Source organism: Abramis brama (assembly GCF_963993115.1).
Source record: "Abramis brama genome assembly, chromosome: 20".
Taxonomy (NCBI): Eukaryota; Metazoa; Chordata; class Actinopteri; order Cypriniformes; family Leuciscidae; genus Abramis; species Abramis brama.
This window is the reverse complement of record NC_139982.1, coordinates 9,404,353-9,423,610: the sequence shown is the minus strand read 5'-3', so window position 1 is coordinate 9,423,610 and position 19,258 is coordinate 9,404,353. Positions and strand designations below refer to the sequence as shown.

Below are 19,258 nucleotides of genomic sequence, written 5' to 3'. Positions count from 1 at the left end.
AGATAATAACAGAAGGGAGGGAGATGTAGGGGAGTTGGATGAGGTTTGTTAAATTTTAAACTGTTTTAGTAAGTTTTCACGAGTTCACACTTACATACAATTTGAGGGAGTAAAGTTTAATGCGTATTTGGCGTGCTGTCCGGAGGGAGGGCTCCAAGCTCGGAGTTCAGCCCGAACCCAGAGTACTCCCCCCGTATGTAAGTGTTTTAGGACTAGAAGTGTGGAGAAGGGGTGGTGGGGGGATGCTGCAAAACTGTCAATGAATTGAGGTGAGACAGCTGAATGTATATATACCTCTTACCATTGATTGCTGAGTGCTCTCCACTTGTGTTAATTATCTGAACGTGCTCCTCCCAAACTTTGTTAATAAAACCTCATTTGTTTTGTAATTGTTCAATAAAACCACTTTTTATGGATATTTGTATGGACTTGGAGTCATTTTTACTCAAAACTAATGTCTGGGATAGATTCAGCACCCCTAAAAACCCCTAGTTAGACATCTCAAAAGGTAATATTGGTAAAAAAATCGCCTCTCTAGGCGTTTCCCCGAGGATTTGGCCGTGGATAAATTGTGAAGTGTTACTAGACACCAATAGGAACACATGGTAAAAAAAAAAAAGCAGCTATTGGTAAGAATTTTTTTTGCAGATTGGCAAAAAAAATGCCTAACTTTCCCTAACTATCAAGTCTCTACGACTTACGGTTCGGTCTGCCCGATCAGTTTTACATGGAGAATGCTGCATCATGGGAAAATTAACAATTACAATAGGGATTCAGCACTTTGTGCTTGAACCCCTATTAAAAATCCTTACAATTACAATAGGTTTTCAGCACTTCGTGCTTGAACACCTAATGATTCAAATTCAGTTTCTGGTGGTACATATTTCAGCCCATAGATATGACCCTAATATCAACATTAACATTACATAAGTGAGGGTTCCTGTAAGTGAAGGTTGTGAAAGAGATGCTGGTAAATGTGAAAGCACTGAGAGGATGTTGGCTTTTCCAACAGACCAAAATGCCAAAATCAATAAAGCATGATGACTCTGAACTAACGCACTGTTTTAGTGAACTGATGTTGTGTTCATGTGTTATGGGATGGATGGTTCCACTCCCATGTTTATTAATTGTTCAGGTCTTTAAACGGTTGAGCTGATATCATCTGCCATCTGGGAGCTTTGTAACTTCAGCTTTTCACAATCAGCAACGGCAAAAATGTTGCTCTCTGCTAATGAAACAGAAAGTTTAAACATCAGATCCATGAAACCAGTTTCTCAGACAGAAATTAGTCTAAATATTTACAGTCCGTTTGCTGTTTGATTCAGTTTGTCAAAAATTCAGAGGAAACTGTCATTGTTGCACTGTAGGAATAAACATTCCTAGACTCTGACAAGTCAAATCCGGCCTCTCGCAAATTCCGGCCCACCTAGTTGTGCGCCAAACCAAAAAGAACTTTTCCTTTCTTTTCTTATTGCAATTACGCAACATTCAAAGCAAAATTTGGCAGATTTGCCCACTTTGAGACTCAGAAATCCCAACAGAAGCAGATAGTTTACATATTCAAGCTGTGAGATAGATAGATAGATAGATAGATAGATAGATAGATAGATAGATAGATAGATAGATAGATGGCAAACCTGTGCATCTGCAGCTCCACCTGTCAGAAGGTGTGGCCAATCAGCTTCCTTTAAAAAGGACTGCTTCTGTCCTGTCGGGCTCAGAGATCAGGGGCTTCCTCCGAGACTCAACAACCTGCAGACTGTCGTCAGAGACCGCCATCACATCCAGCAACCATCCAGCCAGTGTCCAGATCACCGAGCCTCTCGCCAGGTCTGCACTCTCTGCTTTCTGTAAAAATACATTTTACATTGTGTAAAATGTCATTTATGATTTTACAGATTTTTCCAGTAGTTTTAAAAACGCAAAAATGTATATTTCTTTTGCAAAAATAGACTTTTCTGTAAAAGAACAGGAAACATCTGACATTATGAATATCTGTAAAACCACATTAAAAAAAAAACGGTTAAACGGTTAAATTTAAGTTTGATTCTGTAAAAACATTTTATAAATTAAATATCTTCATTAAACATTTAAAAGACAGTTGTTTTTAGACCTGCAAAGTTAAAACGATTATTTATCACCTATTAAATTAATCTCCAACTATTCTGATAATCAGTTTGAGTCATTTTTTATAAGAAAACAGGTAAACTTCTCTGAGTTCAGCTTGTTAAAGATATAGTTCACTTTAAAAGGAAAAGTCTGTCATCGTTTACTCACCCTCAAGTTGTTTCAAACCTGTATGAGTTTCTTTCTACTGCTGAACACAAAAGAAGATATTTTGAAGAATGTCGGTAACCAAACAGTTAACTGGAGTCATTGACTTCCATAGTATATATTTTTTCCTACTCTCTCCACAGCCAGGTCTTACTCACTACAGTACATTTAAATGCACAGCATGCACCGCTTTATCTAGCGGTTAACCTATGTCAACATTACACAGACCAATCACCAAATTAGTACATGTTAACAACTTAATGTTTCATTAACACACTCTTGTCAGAGCGTAGGGGGGGGGGGGTGATGTACAAATGATGTACATTTTGGCGAGTACGCCACCGATTTCGTTTGGCTGTGACGGGCAAACGCTTCCGAAAATCTAAAATCCTTCTAGTAACTTTTGTGAGGCTTGGTCCAAGGATCATGCACGTCCAGTTGCGTGAAGTTCGGACCAAATTTGTGACCTGTGAAAATTTTGTTTCGCTTTCTGTTCAATCCACTATGGCGGACGAACGACATGGACTCGTGATGTCATCTTCGCGAGCAACTTAATCCGGTACTGACCGTACGTTTTAAAGTTGGAACGGTGTTTCTGTCTCAAAGGGCCTAGGCGCAGGAGCTGGCCAAAATTTTTCTCCCGGGAATAATAATAATAACTAGAAAAATGCATTTCCGGGGGAACTGCAAAGTGTGCTTGCTCGGGTGCGGTTCACTAACGTTAGCAGGTAGTGGATAAGGGTGCGTTGAAGTTTGCTTGATCTGAGAATTTCAACAATAGTACTTTTTTCAAGATTGTGCAAGCGCTTGTGGAAAGGAGAGAGCGGCGCGCTCGAGCTTTCCACTTGTTTTTACACATCTAAGGTGCGTTCCATTCGACAGGGTCCATACACAGTGTTCACTGCTCCCCTACTCCCCCTGAGCACGGGATAACAGTTGAAGTGGACTTCACTGACAATAACCGTTCATTTGAAATGCCCTGCAAACGTCATCAAAGAAAGTCAACGACGGGGTCGCGCAGATTATTATATAACATAAATATATATAGGACTACATTCATATTTTAATTTTTATTATTATACTATATATTTACAATTATATTGCACTATTTTCAACTACCTAAAATAAAATCACTTTACTTCACAAACTAGCTAAGCTGGCTGCATTCACTGAGGTAAATTATAATCATCAAAAGTAGTATATGTAATAATCATAAATATATTATTTATCATAAATAAACAATAATCGTTAAAATACTGTCATTTGTATAACAATGGTGAAATGTACGAATACTTACACACAGACGTAAACTCCATCGTTAGTTATGACCGTTCTGACTGGTGATGACGTGGTGTGCGAAATGACAGTTGGGTGATCATCGCTCTCCACTTCCTGTGAAGTGATGTATTGATGTTCCCTTATTCCCTATGCCGTGACCAGTGCCCTTCGAACTGAACATGTTCGCTCCCTTTGAATCTCACTTAAGATGGCGGAATACCCTGTGAAGTCCACTTCGCAGTAGTGATGGGCGATACTGCAAATTTCGGTACCGATCCGATACCAAGTAAATACAGGGCCAGTATCGCCGATATCGATACCAATACTTTTTCATTTTAAAAGCATGCACTTGAACTTGTATGCACTTTCCTGTGCTAGAGCAGTGTGTCATGATTTATGAGGTGAATTTATCATTAATATACTAAATCTGAATATGTTTTCATGACTACTAGGCCTAAATATTTTGTGATTTGTGCTCTCAACTCGCCTGTAATTAGTCAGTGACTTTTACAAAACTACCCTAATTATAGTACTAGCCTACTACTAGCCAGTAGCCTACTAGCCTGCTGTTCAAAAGTTTGGGGTCTGTAAGATTTTTAATTCTCTTCTGCATTTATTTGATCAAAAATACAGTAAAAACTGTAATATTACAATTTAACATAGGCTATCTGTTTTCTATGCCATAGTAAACTGTAATTTATTCATGTGATCAAAGCTGAATTTTCGGCATCATTACTCCAGTCCAGTCATGATGATAATTCATTTTAATATGCTGATTTGCTGCTCAGGCAACATTTCTTATTATTATCAATGTTGAAAACAGTTTCATAGGCCTATTTTTGTGGAAACCATGATACATTTTATGCAGAATTATTTGATGAACAAAGTTGAAAGAACAGCATTTATATGAAGTAGATTTTTTTTTAACAGTGTAAAACCCTTGACTGTCACTTGACTGTTGATCATTTTAATGCATCGATCCTTGTTGAATAAAAATATTAATTTCATTAAAAAAATCTTACTGATGTCAACATTTTGAACCGTTATGTACACTTTTGGTTTGTTTATTGCGAAATAACTCCCGACTGTTTCTCTGTCATCTAAGCAAGGCTTCGTTTCCCAAACGCACTGGGCCTGTGAACTAAGCACCAGCATCGAACGCTCTTTGTGATTGTGAAAAAGTTCTATCCTACACAATTATCCGCTAACATTCGCTTATTTTACGCACTGAATTGCGTGCTAAATTGATAAAAAATGACTGGTAAAAAAACACACATTTGGATCGATATTTTTATGTGAGGATCGATCTTATGCGATACCACGTCAGTATCGAAGTATCGATACTTCAGGATCGATCCGCCCATCACTACTTCGCAGTCCACAAAGCACCTCTAGAGCGACGTTGTTGATTGTTTGAGCATGTGACTGCGCATTTCTCCTTGTTTTCTATTGTTATGCGCAGCATATTTCCCGTGCGCACAAACACAACCACAGACAATGAATTGTTTGTTCGGTTAGCGAAGAAGAGCATGATGTATTTTGTATAAAGTTTTTTTTATTATTTTTTATTAACTGTTTTGAGAACTGGAAATGCACAATTCATGCATACAAATCTGTATAAATGAAGATGATTAAATTAGACTGATGCAAAAAACGAAATTCAGGCCTTGCATTTATTAAGACAAACCTAGTAAAAACGAATGCAGTCTATACCTATTTTTTTTACAGTCTATGGTCTATACACTGACTTGACAGCTCTGTGAAATGTAATACAACAGTGCCACCTACTGTCTAAATGCATTAACATTAAAAGTGTGAGGTCTTTTGCATAGACATAGGTAAATGGGTTTGTCAATTAGCCTGAAATAAAAAATAAAATAAAAAAAATCAGATCTTGTGCATCCTCACATTGGAGTCCCGAGTTCATGTACAAAGTTTGGTTTCGATACGTGACAGCGTTCCTGAAATATGAACTACTTCCTGTTTTGGCGACTACGCCGCCGTTTTCGTTTGGCTGTGACGGGCAAACGCTTCCAAACATCAAAAATCCTTCTAGTAACTTTTGTGAGGCTTGGTCCAAGGATCATGTACGTCCAGTTTCGTGAAGATCGGACCACATTTGTGACCTGTGAAAATTTAGTTTCGCTTTCTGTTCAATCCACTATGGCGGACAAACGACATGGACTCGTGATGTCATCTTCGCGAGCAACTTACACCGGTACTGACCGTACATTTTAAAGTTGGAACGGTGTCTCTGTCTCAAAGGGCCTAGGCGCAGGAGCTGGCCAAAATTTCTCTACCGGGAATAATAATAATAACTAGAAAAATGCATTTCCGGGGGAACTGCAAAGTGTGCTTGCTCGGGTGCGGTTCACTAAAGTTAGCAGGTAGTGGATAAGGGTGCATTGAAGTTTGCTTGATCTGCATTTCAACAATAGTACTTTTTTCAAGATTGTGCAAGCGCTTGTGGAAAGGAGACAGCAGCGCGCTCGAGCTTTCCACTTGTTTTTACACATCTAAGGTGCGTTCCATTCGACAGGGTCCATACACAGTGTTCACTGCTCCCCTACTCCCTGAGCACGGGATAACAGTTGAAGTGGACTTCACTGACAATAACCGTTCATTTGAAATGCCCTGCAAACGTCATCAAAGAAAGTCAACGACGGGGTCGCGCAGATTATTATATAACATAAATATATATAGGACTACATTCATATTTAAATTTTTATTATTATATTATATATTTACAATTATATTGCACTATTTTACAACTACCTAAAATAAAATCACTTTAATTCACAAACTAGCTAAGCTGGCTGCATTCACTGAGGTAAATTATTATCATCAAAAATAGTATATGTAATATTCACAACAATAACCGTTAAAATACTGTAATTTGTATAACAATGGCGAAATGTACGAATACTTACACACATACGTAAACTCCTCCATTGTTAGTTATGACCGTTCTGACCAGGGGGGCAGCGTTCCATATTATTTTGAAGGTACCCCCGGGCGCCGCCATTGGCTAGCGGACCATCACCTGCTGTTAGCATCCCATTGACTCCCATTCATTTTGGCGTCACTTTGACAGCGAATAACTTTACATCTGAGGCGTTTGAAGACTCCATTTGTCCATTATTTATTTCTAAAGAAACACGGAAATGTATAAAAGGCTCCATTACCTTGTATCTTACGTTATGGCCCCGTAGAAGCAGTTTTTGTAAAAGTAGGCTAACGATTGCGTCATACCCACGCGACTCTCTGTCGCACAGTAGAGAATTACTGTATGGACAGGAGGAGAAGCTCGCACGCAATCGGGGGGACGTGGAGGCAAAATGGCAAAATAATTAATCAGAATACTTAGCAAAAGTTTCTCCTGCTGCTATCTCATGGACAGCTCCTACTCACACTCTCCGTCTCTGTAAGATTCGGAAGGGAATGATTGAGATTTCGCTTGGCACAGCTACTGGAAGACAGACGGTTTGCTCACGTCACATCTACGTCGTCAAGCTCAGTTTGAGTCTGCGCAGTACGCTCGACCATCAGGAAGTTAGTGCTTCTATTTGGCTTCACTTGTCTCCGTTGAATCCAATGGGGTCGCTGTGTCCAGTTTATATACTGTCTATGGTTCTGACTGGTGATGACGTGGTGCGCGAAATGACAGTTGGGTGATCATCGCTCTCCACTTCCTGTGAAGTGATGTATCAATGTTTCCTTATTCCCTATGCCGTGCGCAGTGCCCTTCGAACTGAACATGTTCACTCCCTTCGGGTTGGGATCTCACTTAAGATGGCGGAAAACCCTGTGAAGTCCACTTCGCAGTCCACAAGGCACCTCTAGAGCGACGTTGTTGATTGTTTGAGCATGTGACTGCGCATTTCTCCTTGTTTTCTATTGTTATGCGCAGCATATTTCCCGTGCGCACAAACACAACCACAGACAATGAATTGTTTGTTCGGTTAGCGAAGAACAGCATGATGTATTTTGTATAAAGTTTTTTTATTATTTTTTATTAACTGTTTTGAGAACTGGAAATGCACAATTCATGCATACAAATCTGTATAAATGAAGATGATTAAATTAGACCGATGCAAAAAACGTAATTCAGGCCTTGCATTTATTAAGACAAACCTAGTAAAAACGAATGCAGTCTATACCTATTTTTTTTACAGTCTATGGTCTATACACTGACTTGGCAGCTCTGTGAAATGTAATACAACAGTGCCACCTACTGTCTAAATGCATTAACATTAAAATTGTGAGGTCTTTTGCATAGACATAGGTAAATGGGTTTGTCAATTAGCCTGAAATAAAAAAAAACAAAAAAAATTCACATCTTGTGCTTCCTCACATTCGACACACGTCCCGAGTTCATGTACAAAGTTTGGTTTCGATACGTGACAGCGTTCCTGAGATATGGACGACTTCCTGTTTGGCGAGTACGCCACCGATTTCGTTTAGCTGTGACGGGCAAATGCTTCCGAAAATCAAAAATCCTTCTAGTAACTTTTGTGAGGCTTGGTCCAAGGATCATGGACGTCCAGTTTCGTGAAGATCGGACCAAATTTGTGACCTGTGAAAATTTAGTTTCGCTTTCTGTTCAATCCACTATGGCGGACAAACGACATGGACTCGTGATGTCATCTTCGCGAGCAACTTACACCGGTACTGACCGTACATTTTAAAGTTGGAACGGTGTCTCTGTCTCAAAGGGCCTAGGCGCAGGAGCTGGCCAAAATTTCTCTCCCAGGAATAATAATAAGAAGAAGAAGAAGAAGAAAACTTAAGAAGAACAATAAGTGTGCTGCTTTCAGCAAGCACACTTAAATAACTCATAATTACCACTTATGCTTAATTATTAATATTTGGATCAGTTAATTAGATTAACTTGAGGTAGCTAAATTAATATTTCAATAAATTAATCAGTTCCAATGAACTCTTTCGATTATTCATTTATTCTAAGAAAAGTGTATCTTTCATGGCCACCGAAAAATAATTATTTCTTAGCATGTACAGCACTTAGAGCATGTAACAAGATCAAGATCGTAATATAGACTTTGTATGGAAGCAGAGGCTCAGAAAATCAAATACATAATTGTGCACAAGTTTTATTAACTAAATCACAAACATAACTAAACTAAACAATCATACATACATTCATACATACATGCATACATGCATAGGTAAAGTGGTGAGTGTTATGGAACCGAAAACAGGAAATAGAACTATGGAAAAGATCTATTTAACTATGAAAAGAACCATCAGCTTATCATTTTCAGAGCACCTCATTAAATTGATACTTGCATGGTCAGTACAGAGACCAATTCTTGAAGTGGTTGAAAATTGAGTTTGTCGATGGGTCAGTGAGTGTCAAATGTCATGGTGCAAGTTGCCATCGTTTTCTCCTCTGCTGGATGGAGAAGATGATGATGAACTTGCATGGTGGTTTCGACGCTGTTGTGAGTCGAAGCCTGCTGCCCTGGCCTGCTGAGGGCACGCTGGGCAGCACGGCATCCTGAAGTGCCGAGGAGGCCAGGAGTTGATCGTTGCCCATTTCGTGATGGTAAAGTTGCAGTTTTCTGGATTGAAGAAAAGGCAGTCTGACTCCCTTTGGGAGCATGAAGGCATATGCAGGCGGTGCTCAGGCCTCCTGGGATCAGTTTCCTCTGTGGGGAGGATTTATGACGCTATCTCAAGTGTGGCTAGACATCTGCCTTCCCTCTTTTCTGTTCATTAATGCTCAGACAGATATAACAAACCCACACTGCATTCTAAGAGAAAGTGATGTACATCAAAGTGTGTCATTAAATGAGGATTAATTAGATAGGAGACATGATACAGGTAAGGTTACATTGACCGTTGGTTGTATAATAAAATACATAGCCTAGTATATACATAATAGTACACAAGACTGTCAATCATTCACACAGTTTCTGGGATGCATGGTCATTTATAGCTCAGTTCGTCTATGATTAATGCAGCAAAGTCTGTATTAAGGATTGTTTCTGCATCCCATTGTCTCTCCTAAGCATGGGACACATTCCTTTGCCCCATAAAACCAACTTATCTGATCATGGTAGGACCTTCTTGTCCTGTTTGGGAGATGGGACCACAGATCCCAGAGTGAAGTTTAAAGATTCTTTTGTAAATATACCAAATAATTGTGTCTGATTTGTCTCAGTCGTTACAGAAAATACTAAATATTTAGACTTGTAAAGGCATGTAAATGAACGATAAATAAAAGGCGATTGTTGTCATTGCGGCCGTGTATCTACTGTGAAAGCGCAAACGGTCTATCTGGGTTCACGAAACCATTCGGGCTCGGAGTCAGCAAGGCGAGTACCACCGGCTGTTCCAGGCAGGATAACGTTACATGAGTGCTGAGCGCCCGGTGATCACCTGGGTCTCACAACTCCGAAAACATCAGATCAAAATTTTAAATAGGTGCTATCTGTATAAACAAACCACATATTTCAGCTTTAAACAACTACATTCTCGACTGTAAAACTCTTAAAACTACATTTCATGACACAATAACAGTAGTACTTTTAAATATAAAAGTACTCCTCCATCTTTCTGTCAATGCACTGCAGGGGCGAGGGGCTGAGCGGAGAAGGATGATGACGCGCGCTCCAGGCTCCACTCCTATTGGTTGTCACTCCCGAAAGTCGCTCTTCATTTGCGTAAAGTTAAAAAGTGTCTGTGTTTGCCTGTGCGCTGTGTGTGTGTGTCTGTGCGGTGTGTGTGTTTGTTTGTCTGTGGGGTGTGTGTGTGTCTGTGTGTGTTTGTCTGTGCGGTGTGTGTGTGTGTTTGTTTGTCTGTGGGGTGTGTGTGTGTCTGTGCGGTGTGTGTGTTTGTTTGTCTGTGGGGTGTGTGTGTGTCTGTGTGCGTTTGTCTGTGCGGTGTGCAGGGCTGGACTGGGACAAAAAATCGGCCCGGGCATTTTGGCCCAGACCGGCCCACTATATGATCATAAACACCACCCATCTTTGCACGCCCTTAATTATATGCACACAGTTGAACTATACTCCACAGTGGTGAATCCTAAAACAAGCTATAAGCGGCTCTGGCATAACAATACAAGTGTTTCTGTGGTGGGTGGACCTCGGGTCTTCTAGGGCGGTTCGTGGGCATGCTCCCCCGTGAGAATTTTTTTTGCATTTTAATGTTAAATTCATCAATCTGGTGCACTTTGAGAGTTCAAAATTAAAAGCTCCAACCCATATTCAGTGTGCAAATTAAACAAAGAAAAAATCAAACCTCTTTTAGTTACAGTGTCTATTTACATTACACCTACTACATAATAGTTATAATATTAATCCAATGACAGTAATAGCCATATTTTGTAAAACAAATGCACTCAAAAATAAAGGAAACTTTCATATTTAGTTTTGTACCAATTTCTATACTTGAAAGAGATAAGCACATGATCTTTTATTTTGACACAAACTGCATCAAGCTTTATTTTGGCGGAAAACATGGTTTACAAACGCCTCTCATTAAATTTCTAGTGAATTGCGGTAATCGTCAACTATGCAGATGTGGAAATAATCTGTAACTGGGTAATGGGTTCCTACACTCATGACATTGTTACGTCCTGGGGACGTATTATGTAAAGTGTTTGTGATCTGTATTGTACTTTGTTGAATATTGTTGTTTTTGTCATGCGCTCTGTCTGTCTCTCCCTCACTCTGCGTGCCTTGCAGCTAATTAGCCACACCTGCAGCTCATAAGGACTGTTGAAGAGCTACACTTTAAGAGAGCAGAGTGAACACGGCTTGAGAGAGGTTCACTTCTCCCTTGCACCAGACTTGTGTGTTGCTATAATCAAGTGTGAAACTGGTGTGTTGTCCAGGTGTATTGCAGTGCATCTTTTGTGTGTGCTTGGGTGTCAGCATTACAGCATTATAGTTTTGATATCAGGTAGTGATTTTTCTTTTATCTCTTCTTGTTTTTGTTTAACTCTGTTTCTGTATTAAAAGGTATTGTAACAATATTATATCAATCTTTTTTGTTTATTTTGTTATTGGAAGCTGTAGGGAGTTGGTGCCATATTTTTCTTTTTGTAAAACATTAATCCCTGTTTTTGGTTAGTCAGGGAGTGGAGGGAAGCATATGTTGTTTATTTATTTTCTTTTACCTGCGTAGGTCATTTAGTTTTCCTCTCAATAGTAAGTTTCATCTTTTGTTTGTTGTTTTGGTATAACCTTCTCCTGAAAATTGAATGCTTCCATTTTCTTTGTCTAAGCAAAATAAATTAATTTAATTTATTTATTTTGCTTAGACAAAGAAAATGGAAGCATTCAATAAATTAATTTAATTTATTGCATTAAGTGTTGGCTCACATTTCTGGGGCAGACGACTGAAGGGAACTCTCCACGTTTTCGTTTATGTTTACGTTTTGATTTAATTTAATCCTGTTACCCTCTCCCAACCCTACTGGGAGAGCTTGTAACAACATGGCCTAAGTGTTTTGAAAGTAGGCTAGTTCTGCTTACCGCAGCTCTACACTCTCTCATCTCTCTCCTGATCCTCCGTCCTCACTATCATCATCTGCCGCTGGTGCTGACGAAGGTCAGAAAACATATATTTTGACACATAAGGGCCTGGTTCTATTTTTTCACGCTATTTATCTGCACATTCCTTGCGTTTGCGTTTCTTCTCCATCTATTTTTACAGATACACACACTGCTGCACGCTCGCTCACTCGTTTAAAGTTGTGATTGGGCCAGCCCAGTGCCAATCAAGGAAAGAACCAATGGGCCGCTGATCTACGTGTTTCATGGGCCGGTCTGTCAGGAAAAAAAAACTAACACAGACTTTTTTTGACCAATGCATTACACCGGCACAAACCCAGTGCCGCCAATTAAACAAAACAAAACAAAACAAAACAAAACGAATGGGCCGCCGATGTACACATTTTATGGGCCATTAAAAAAATTTAAAAAATAATAATAATAAAAATTATGTATTTATGAGATGTATCGGCCCACAAAGCACGTCGGCCCACCGGGAAAATGCCCGGTATGCCCAATGGCCAGTCCAGCCGTGGCGGTGTGTGTGTGTTTTTGTCTGTGCGGTGTGTGCCTGAGCGGTGTGTGTGTGTGTGTGTTTTTGTCTGAGCGGTGTGTGTGTGCGGTGTCTGTCTGAACGGTGTGTGTGTTTGTCTGCGTGGTGTATGTGTGTGTGTGCCTGAGCGGTATGTGTGTGTGCGCGTGTGTTTGTCTGAGCGGCGTGTGTGTGTGTGTGTTTGTCTGAGCGGTGTGTGTGTGTGTGTGCGGTGTCTGTCTGAACGGTGTGTGTGTTTGTCTGCGTGGTGTATGTGTGTGTGTGCCTGAGCGGTATGTGTGTGTGCTTGTGTTTGTCTGAGCGGCGCGTGTGTGTGTTTGTCTGAGCGGTGTGTCGTGTGTGTGTTTGTGTGCGGTGTAATTCGAACACTGCTGTTACCCAGACATGAGCTGTACTTTCCATAGGAGACGCCTCGAAGCCGACCGTGGACAATGTACAGACCCAGTGAGCGATGCACCTTGCAATGCAATGCACCTTGCCAAGAGTAATTAAAAGTAAATCATTGTAATTTGTACTTATTCCACATATTTACTATATGTCGGCACCCACACAACAGAAGTTTTCCCGATTTTTAAAGAAATGCCAGTTTTCGGTAGTAGCCCCACAGTGACTAACGCTGTATAAGACCACAGAAGTCAACGTGGTGGTCGGCGGGAACGAGAGGGTGTCACAGGGGTATCGAATCAAATGCAGTTTGTTATCCGTCTGTTTCAGTATCTTGCATATACAGTATCTACAACCAATCAGAGTAGCGAAATGGGCGAGGTTGAATTTTCAAATCTGGAGCATTGACACTCCTCTGTGATTGAACTGCCAAGGTTGTCTTCATCTTATACAGGTCCTTCTAAAAAAATTAGCATATTGTGATAAAGTTCATTATTTTCCATAATGTAATGATAAAAATTAAATTTTCATATATTTTAGATTCATTGCACACCAACTGAAATATTTCAGGTCTTTTATTTAGCTCATGAAAACCCAAAATTCCTGTCTCAAAAAATTAGCATATCATGAAAAGGTTCTCTAGACGAGCTATTAACCTAATCATCTGAATCAACTAATTAACTCTAAACACCTGCAAAAGATTCCTGAGGCTTTTAAAAACTCCCAGCCTGGTTCATTACTCAAAACCGCAATCATGGGTAAGACTGCTGACCAGAAGGCCATCATTGATACCCTCAAGCAAGAGGGTAAGACACAGAAAGAAATTTCTGAACGAATAGGCTGTTCCCAGAGTGCTGTATCAAGGCACATCAGTGGGAAGTCTGTGGGAAGGAAAAAGTGTGGCAAAAAACGCTGCACAACGAGAAGAGGTGACCGGACCCTGAGGAAGATTGTGGAGAAGGACCGATTCCAGACCTTGGGGGACCTGCGGAAGCAGTGGACTGAGTCTGGAGTAGAAACATCCAGAGCCACCGTGCACAGGCGTGTGCAGGAAATGGGCTACAGGTGCCGCATTCCCCAGGTCAAGCCACTTTTGAACCAGAAACAGCGGCAGAAGCGCCTGACCTGGGCTACAGAGAAGCAGCACTGGACTTTTGGACAAATTTTGCATGTCATTCGGAAATCAAGGTGCCAGAGTCTGGAGGAAGACTGGGGAGAAGGAAATGCCGAAATGCCTGAAGTCCAGTGTCAAGTATCCACAGTCAGTGATGGTCTGGGGTGCCATGTCAGCTGCTGGTGTTGGTCCACTGTGTTTTATCAAGGGCAGGGTCAATGCAGCTAGCTATCAGGAGATTTTGGAGCACTTCATGCTTCCATCTGCTGAAAAGCTTTATGGAGATGAAGATTTCATTTTTCAGCACGACCTGGCACCTGCTCACAGTGCCAAAACCACTGGTAAATGGTTTACTGACCATGGTATTACTGTGCTCAATTGGCCTGCCAACTCTCCTGACCTGAACCCCATAGAGAATCTGTGGGATATTGTGAAGAGAAAGTTGAGAGACGCAAGACCCAACACTCTGGATGAGCTTAAGGCCGCTATCGAAGCATCCTGGGCCTCCATAACACCTCAGCAGTGCCACAGGCTGATTGCCTCCATGCCACGCCGCATTGAAGCAGTCATTTCTGCAAAAGGATTCCCGACCAAGTATTGAGTGCATAACTGAACATAATTATTTGAAGGTTGACTTTTTTTGTATTAAAAACACTTTTCTTTTATTGGTCGGATGAAATATGCTAATTTTTTGAGATAGGAATTTTGGGTTTTCATGAGCTGTATGCCAAAATCATCAGTATTAAAACAATAAAAGACCTGAAATATTTCAGTTGGTGTGCAATGAATCTAAAATATATGAAAGTTTAATTTTTATCATTACATTATGGAAAATAATGAACTTTATCACAATATGCTAATTTTTTGAGAAGGACCTGTAATCTGTCTGAATGTGAGGAGAGCCAGTCGTATCTGCCAGAGAAAATAAAACACCAGCTCAGCAGATTTGTTTGGTTCACAGGCTATAAAAAACACCTTAATATGTTTTCCATGTTGTGTTGTCTGTGTTGCAGTCATGGCGTTTACTCAGCTGCCTGCCTCCATGCTGTTAGCTTCATTGATCCTTCTTCTCTACTGGACGACATCCTCAGCTCGGTCACATGATCCCACGTCCTCCGTCGTCTCACCATCCTACAGGGTGAAGAAAGACCTGACTCCCGGTACTAGAGACAAAGTGTATAAATCTTTAGCTGTGGCAAACAGCATCCTCACTGTGGTCAAAGAAGGGATTGCAAAGATTGATACCAAAAAGTTATCAGATGTGATGAAAAGTCTCGCCAACATCGCCAGCTTGGCGCCCGGCATCGGAGGTCTGGTTGCGTCTGTTGTCAGCATGGTCTTGATCTTCATCCCTCAGGAAGACCCGCTGCTGAACGAGGTGAAGAAAGGGTTTGCTGAAGTGAACAGAAAGCTGGACTTGCTCTCCATCCAGATCTCCAACCTGGCAACAGACGTAGAATGGTTTAACTACGCCAGCGTCTACTCTCAAGACGAAGTCCGCATCCTCAATTCCTGGAAGAAGTTCAATGAGCTTCTTCAGAAGAGTCAGTCGGTACAAAGTGAAGAGGACAAACTCCGACTGGCAGAGATATTCGTCAACTACTATGAGAACACAGGAACTGAGGCCAGTGTGGCCAACCTCTACCATTACCTGACGGTCAAAGACACGTCTCTCAGTGGAAACCTCAACGAACTGCTGAGGAAGAAGTTTAAATGTGACTTTCGAGATATCGGCAAATATAACGTATATTTCAGTCGTTTGCTGTGGCAGGGGATGGTGCTGAACCAGTTCTACTGGAAACTGATCGGGTTGAATTCATTAGGAATAGAAGCCGAACACACCCAGATGTTTAACGATGTCTACGCAGCTCAGAAATCAGCTCTGGAAGACGAATGCCTGGGCAACTATGAGCACTACCTGAAGGAAGACGTGTTGAGGATCAGCAAAGGACTCAGTGCTGACAACACAACAGCCATTGCTGTTCAGGTGAAAGAGTTTCTGGATAAGAAGTACTTCTGGTACAACTGGGTGGTGATGGTGTGCACAGATAAAAATAAGAAACATAAGTTATATAATATGACAAAGATCCTTGTGGGTAAGATCACTGTCAATGTGGGCTACACTCTGAAATCAGAGGAGAAAAATATGAAAGAAGTAACAGACAAGCTGGTTAAATGGCGCAAGGAAATGGCCGACTCAAAACTATTTAATTGTGATAAGCAATTATCCTATATACAACAGCACTATCATTACAGGGAGCCTATTAAAAACTATGTTAAGGTGATGCACGCTAGTCTTAAAAAGCAATTTGTTCAAGTCCCAAACTCCATGAAGGTTTCTGTTGATCTCTATTGTACGGTACCCGAATATAGTTATTCTAGTTATCACAAGCTCTATGTCTATTACTCCCGAAACATCTCTCCCTGCCTCAATGCCACATGTGAGAACGGAGGAACGTGCAAGAGGCTGCTGAACTCCACTGAATATTTGTGTGAGTGTCCTACTAGTTACCATGGAGACAGATGTGAAAAGGAGATTGAGAACCAAACCATCTCAGGTATTATCAAAGGTCACACTGTGCCTGACATCTCCAACCTCAACGCCAAACTAAAGAAGATTCTAGACCTCATCCATCCTCATACGACCTCATCCAGCTTATCTATTTGCGGCTTCATGCTAAACTCAATACATTTGATTTCTCCCTTATTAATCTACCTGTAATACCACATAATGACAAAGAAAACTGAATTTTAGAAATGTTTTGTGATATATTAAAAAGAAGAAATTTACATAACACATTGACATGAGTATTCAGCCTCTTGTGCTGTGACTGGAGTCCACCTGTGGTAAATTAAACTGATTGGACATAACTTGGAAAGGCACACATCTGTCTATAGACTCCCAGCTGACAGAAACCACACCATGAGGCTGAAGGACCTGCAGAGATCAGAGGCAGGATCGTGTCAGAGCAAAGTGGCCTCCATGACTCTGGAACAACCAGGACTCTCCAACAGCTCCTAATTTCAAAGCCCCAATAGTCCGAAAATTGTCCCATTGGACAGAAGGTATGATAGTCCAACAGCTAGGTATCACATAAACAATCTTGCATTGCTCCAAAGGCCTGTTTCTCCAAAAATATGCTACACATTCTCCTAAACAGAAGCACATGGCTAATTATTAAGCAGAATGACAACATCAGACCATCCTACTATGTCGAAAATCGGATTTGTCTCGGACTCGCTGGTATTTGGGCTTGTCTCTTTCTCTGCCACTGGTCTTGCTCCAGGTGTCTTTATTATGTTTATAATAATATTGGAGGGAAAGTGAAAAACACTGGCCACCTGATGACCAATCACTAGATTATCTTTGCACGCCCTGCATCAGCGTGCCCTGCTAACGTTACTGCCATTCATTTTCATTGATTCTCACACACTGACAAACAAAGATGTCCGCCAATTCTGCCATAATCATAACTCGACAAAGGTGGTCTTGACCAGAGATGAGTCGTTTCTTTAGAAAGCTGGAGGATGATGTGTTGATCTGTTGCTCTGTCCTCATTTCCCCGAATCTCTCCAGCTGATGTTAGCACGACCCAAACCGTCACTATACTATACTATATGCTATACTATTCACTATACAGGAAATACATCAGGGTTAAATATAATAATCTGAATATTAAAGCCTCATTTTATTTTGACTACAAAGTTTATTTCAGTTTTAAACCATCAACTAAGTTGTTTATTTTGATTCATTAAAAGCTTGAAGGTCCTGAAAATAATGAAATATGCATAATTAAAGTTATTACAGTTTTTCTCGATTGTTTACACACATTTTCTGGCACTTGAGACACAATGACCACAACATGTAACTCATTCACCAACCCCCTGAACCAATTCTGCTAAACTACAAGCACAATTCCTGCTTTACACTCAAATTGCAGTTCTAAAACACACTTTTTTCAAAACACTACACACAATTCTCTGCTTTTGGCACAATTTTCATGCAGAAAATCTCTTGTTTTCACAAGGAACACACTGCCATTCAAATATGCACACTGACTCTTCACATGGGCAAACACCCGTCACACAGTTTTACAATTAGCAATCAGAGCTTTAGCATAAAAGGGCAACAGGTCAGCTCTTCAACAGGTGAGCTCTTCAACAGGTGAGCTCTTCAACAGGTGAGCTCTTCAACAGGTGAGCTCTTCAATGGGGCAATGGATGCCAACATTGGATTTTTTTTTATTACTGTAACTGTATACAGTTAATTCTTCTGTTGTTTTGTATGTAGACCACTGTATGTACAACTTTGTGTTTGTTGGGATGTACACTGTGTACATTGTTTTTGTGGGAAAAATAAAATATATTCGTTACCGTGTATTTGTGTGTTCTGAGTATAAAAACAATATTCTCAGATATTTTACAACACACTTATGTATGTACTGTCTGTAGTAAGTGTAACACTGAACAAAAAAAGGCCTAAGTCATTATGATGAATGGAGAAGAAGTGTTTTCCATTCATCATAGTGTTTTACATTGAGCACATCAGTGTTCAACTGGTTCTTATAAATGTCTATTCATATGATGGTTTGTGTGTGTCATTTGAAAACAAAATACCATTTTGAGAAGAAATAACATTGTTTTGAATGTAAAGTTTCATTTTGCAGGAGAATTGAGGGGTTTTGCCCATTGTGTGTGTGTTTTTGGATTTGTGTGTAGAGTTCTGAGAATATGAGGCATGCTTTCAGAAAATGTGTGTAAACAATCGAGAAAAACTGTAAGTTGCTGCAGTCTGTTTCAGCTCAGTGTAACTCTGTTGTCCTTGATCCGACCACCAGATGGAGATAATGTGACAAGAAACTAATAAAAGAATTACTAACTAAAGACACGCTCCTTGTTTTTTGCCAACAAATGTGTGAATCATAACGATGCCTTACTGCAGTATATTCCATTATGTTTTTATATCTGGATTGTAATCTATGTTTCCCCTTACATAAAGATATTTCCAGTATACATTGATTCAGAAAAAGGTAGAAAAAGGTGCATAAAAATTCACCAGAATGCAGGAAATTTTTCGGGGGTGGCTCCCCCAGACCCCCACATCATAAGTCACCATGCACACAAATCTGGAAACAA

The 19,258-nt window shown here is 40.4% G+C and overlaps 1 protein-coding gene across 1 annotated transcript; it reads left to right on the top strand.

Annotated features, from left to right (window-relative positions):
* The first annotated feature begins 1,667 nt into the window (after positions 1-1,667).
* On the top strand, positions 1,668-18,997 carry LOC311070430 (cephalotoxin-like protein). The gene is made up of 3 exons (XM_084094264.1): positions 1,668-1,830; positions 15,136-18,271; positions 18,320-18,997. The coding sequence occupies exon 2, from the start codon at positions 15,138-15,140 to the stop codon at positions 16,842-16,844; it is 1,707 nt and encodes a 568-aa protein (XP_083950390.1). The 5' UTR covers positions 1,668-1,830; positions 15,136-15,137; the 3' UTR covers positions 16,845-18,271; positions 18,320-18,997.
* The last annotated feature ends 261 nt before the right edge of the window (positions 18,998-19,258 follow it).

Bases quoted from the DNA above. Each gene is read 5' to 3' on its own strand.
- LOC311070430 (XM_084094264.1), top strand. From the start codon at position 15,138: ATGGCGTTTACTCAGCTGCCTGCCTCCATGCTGTTAGCTTCATTGATC.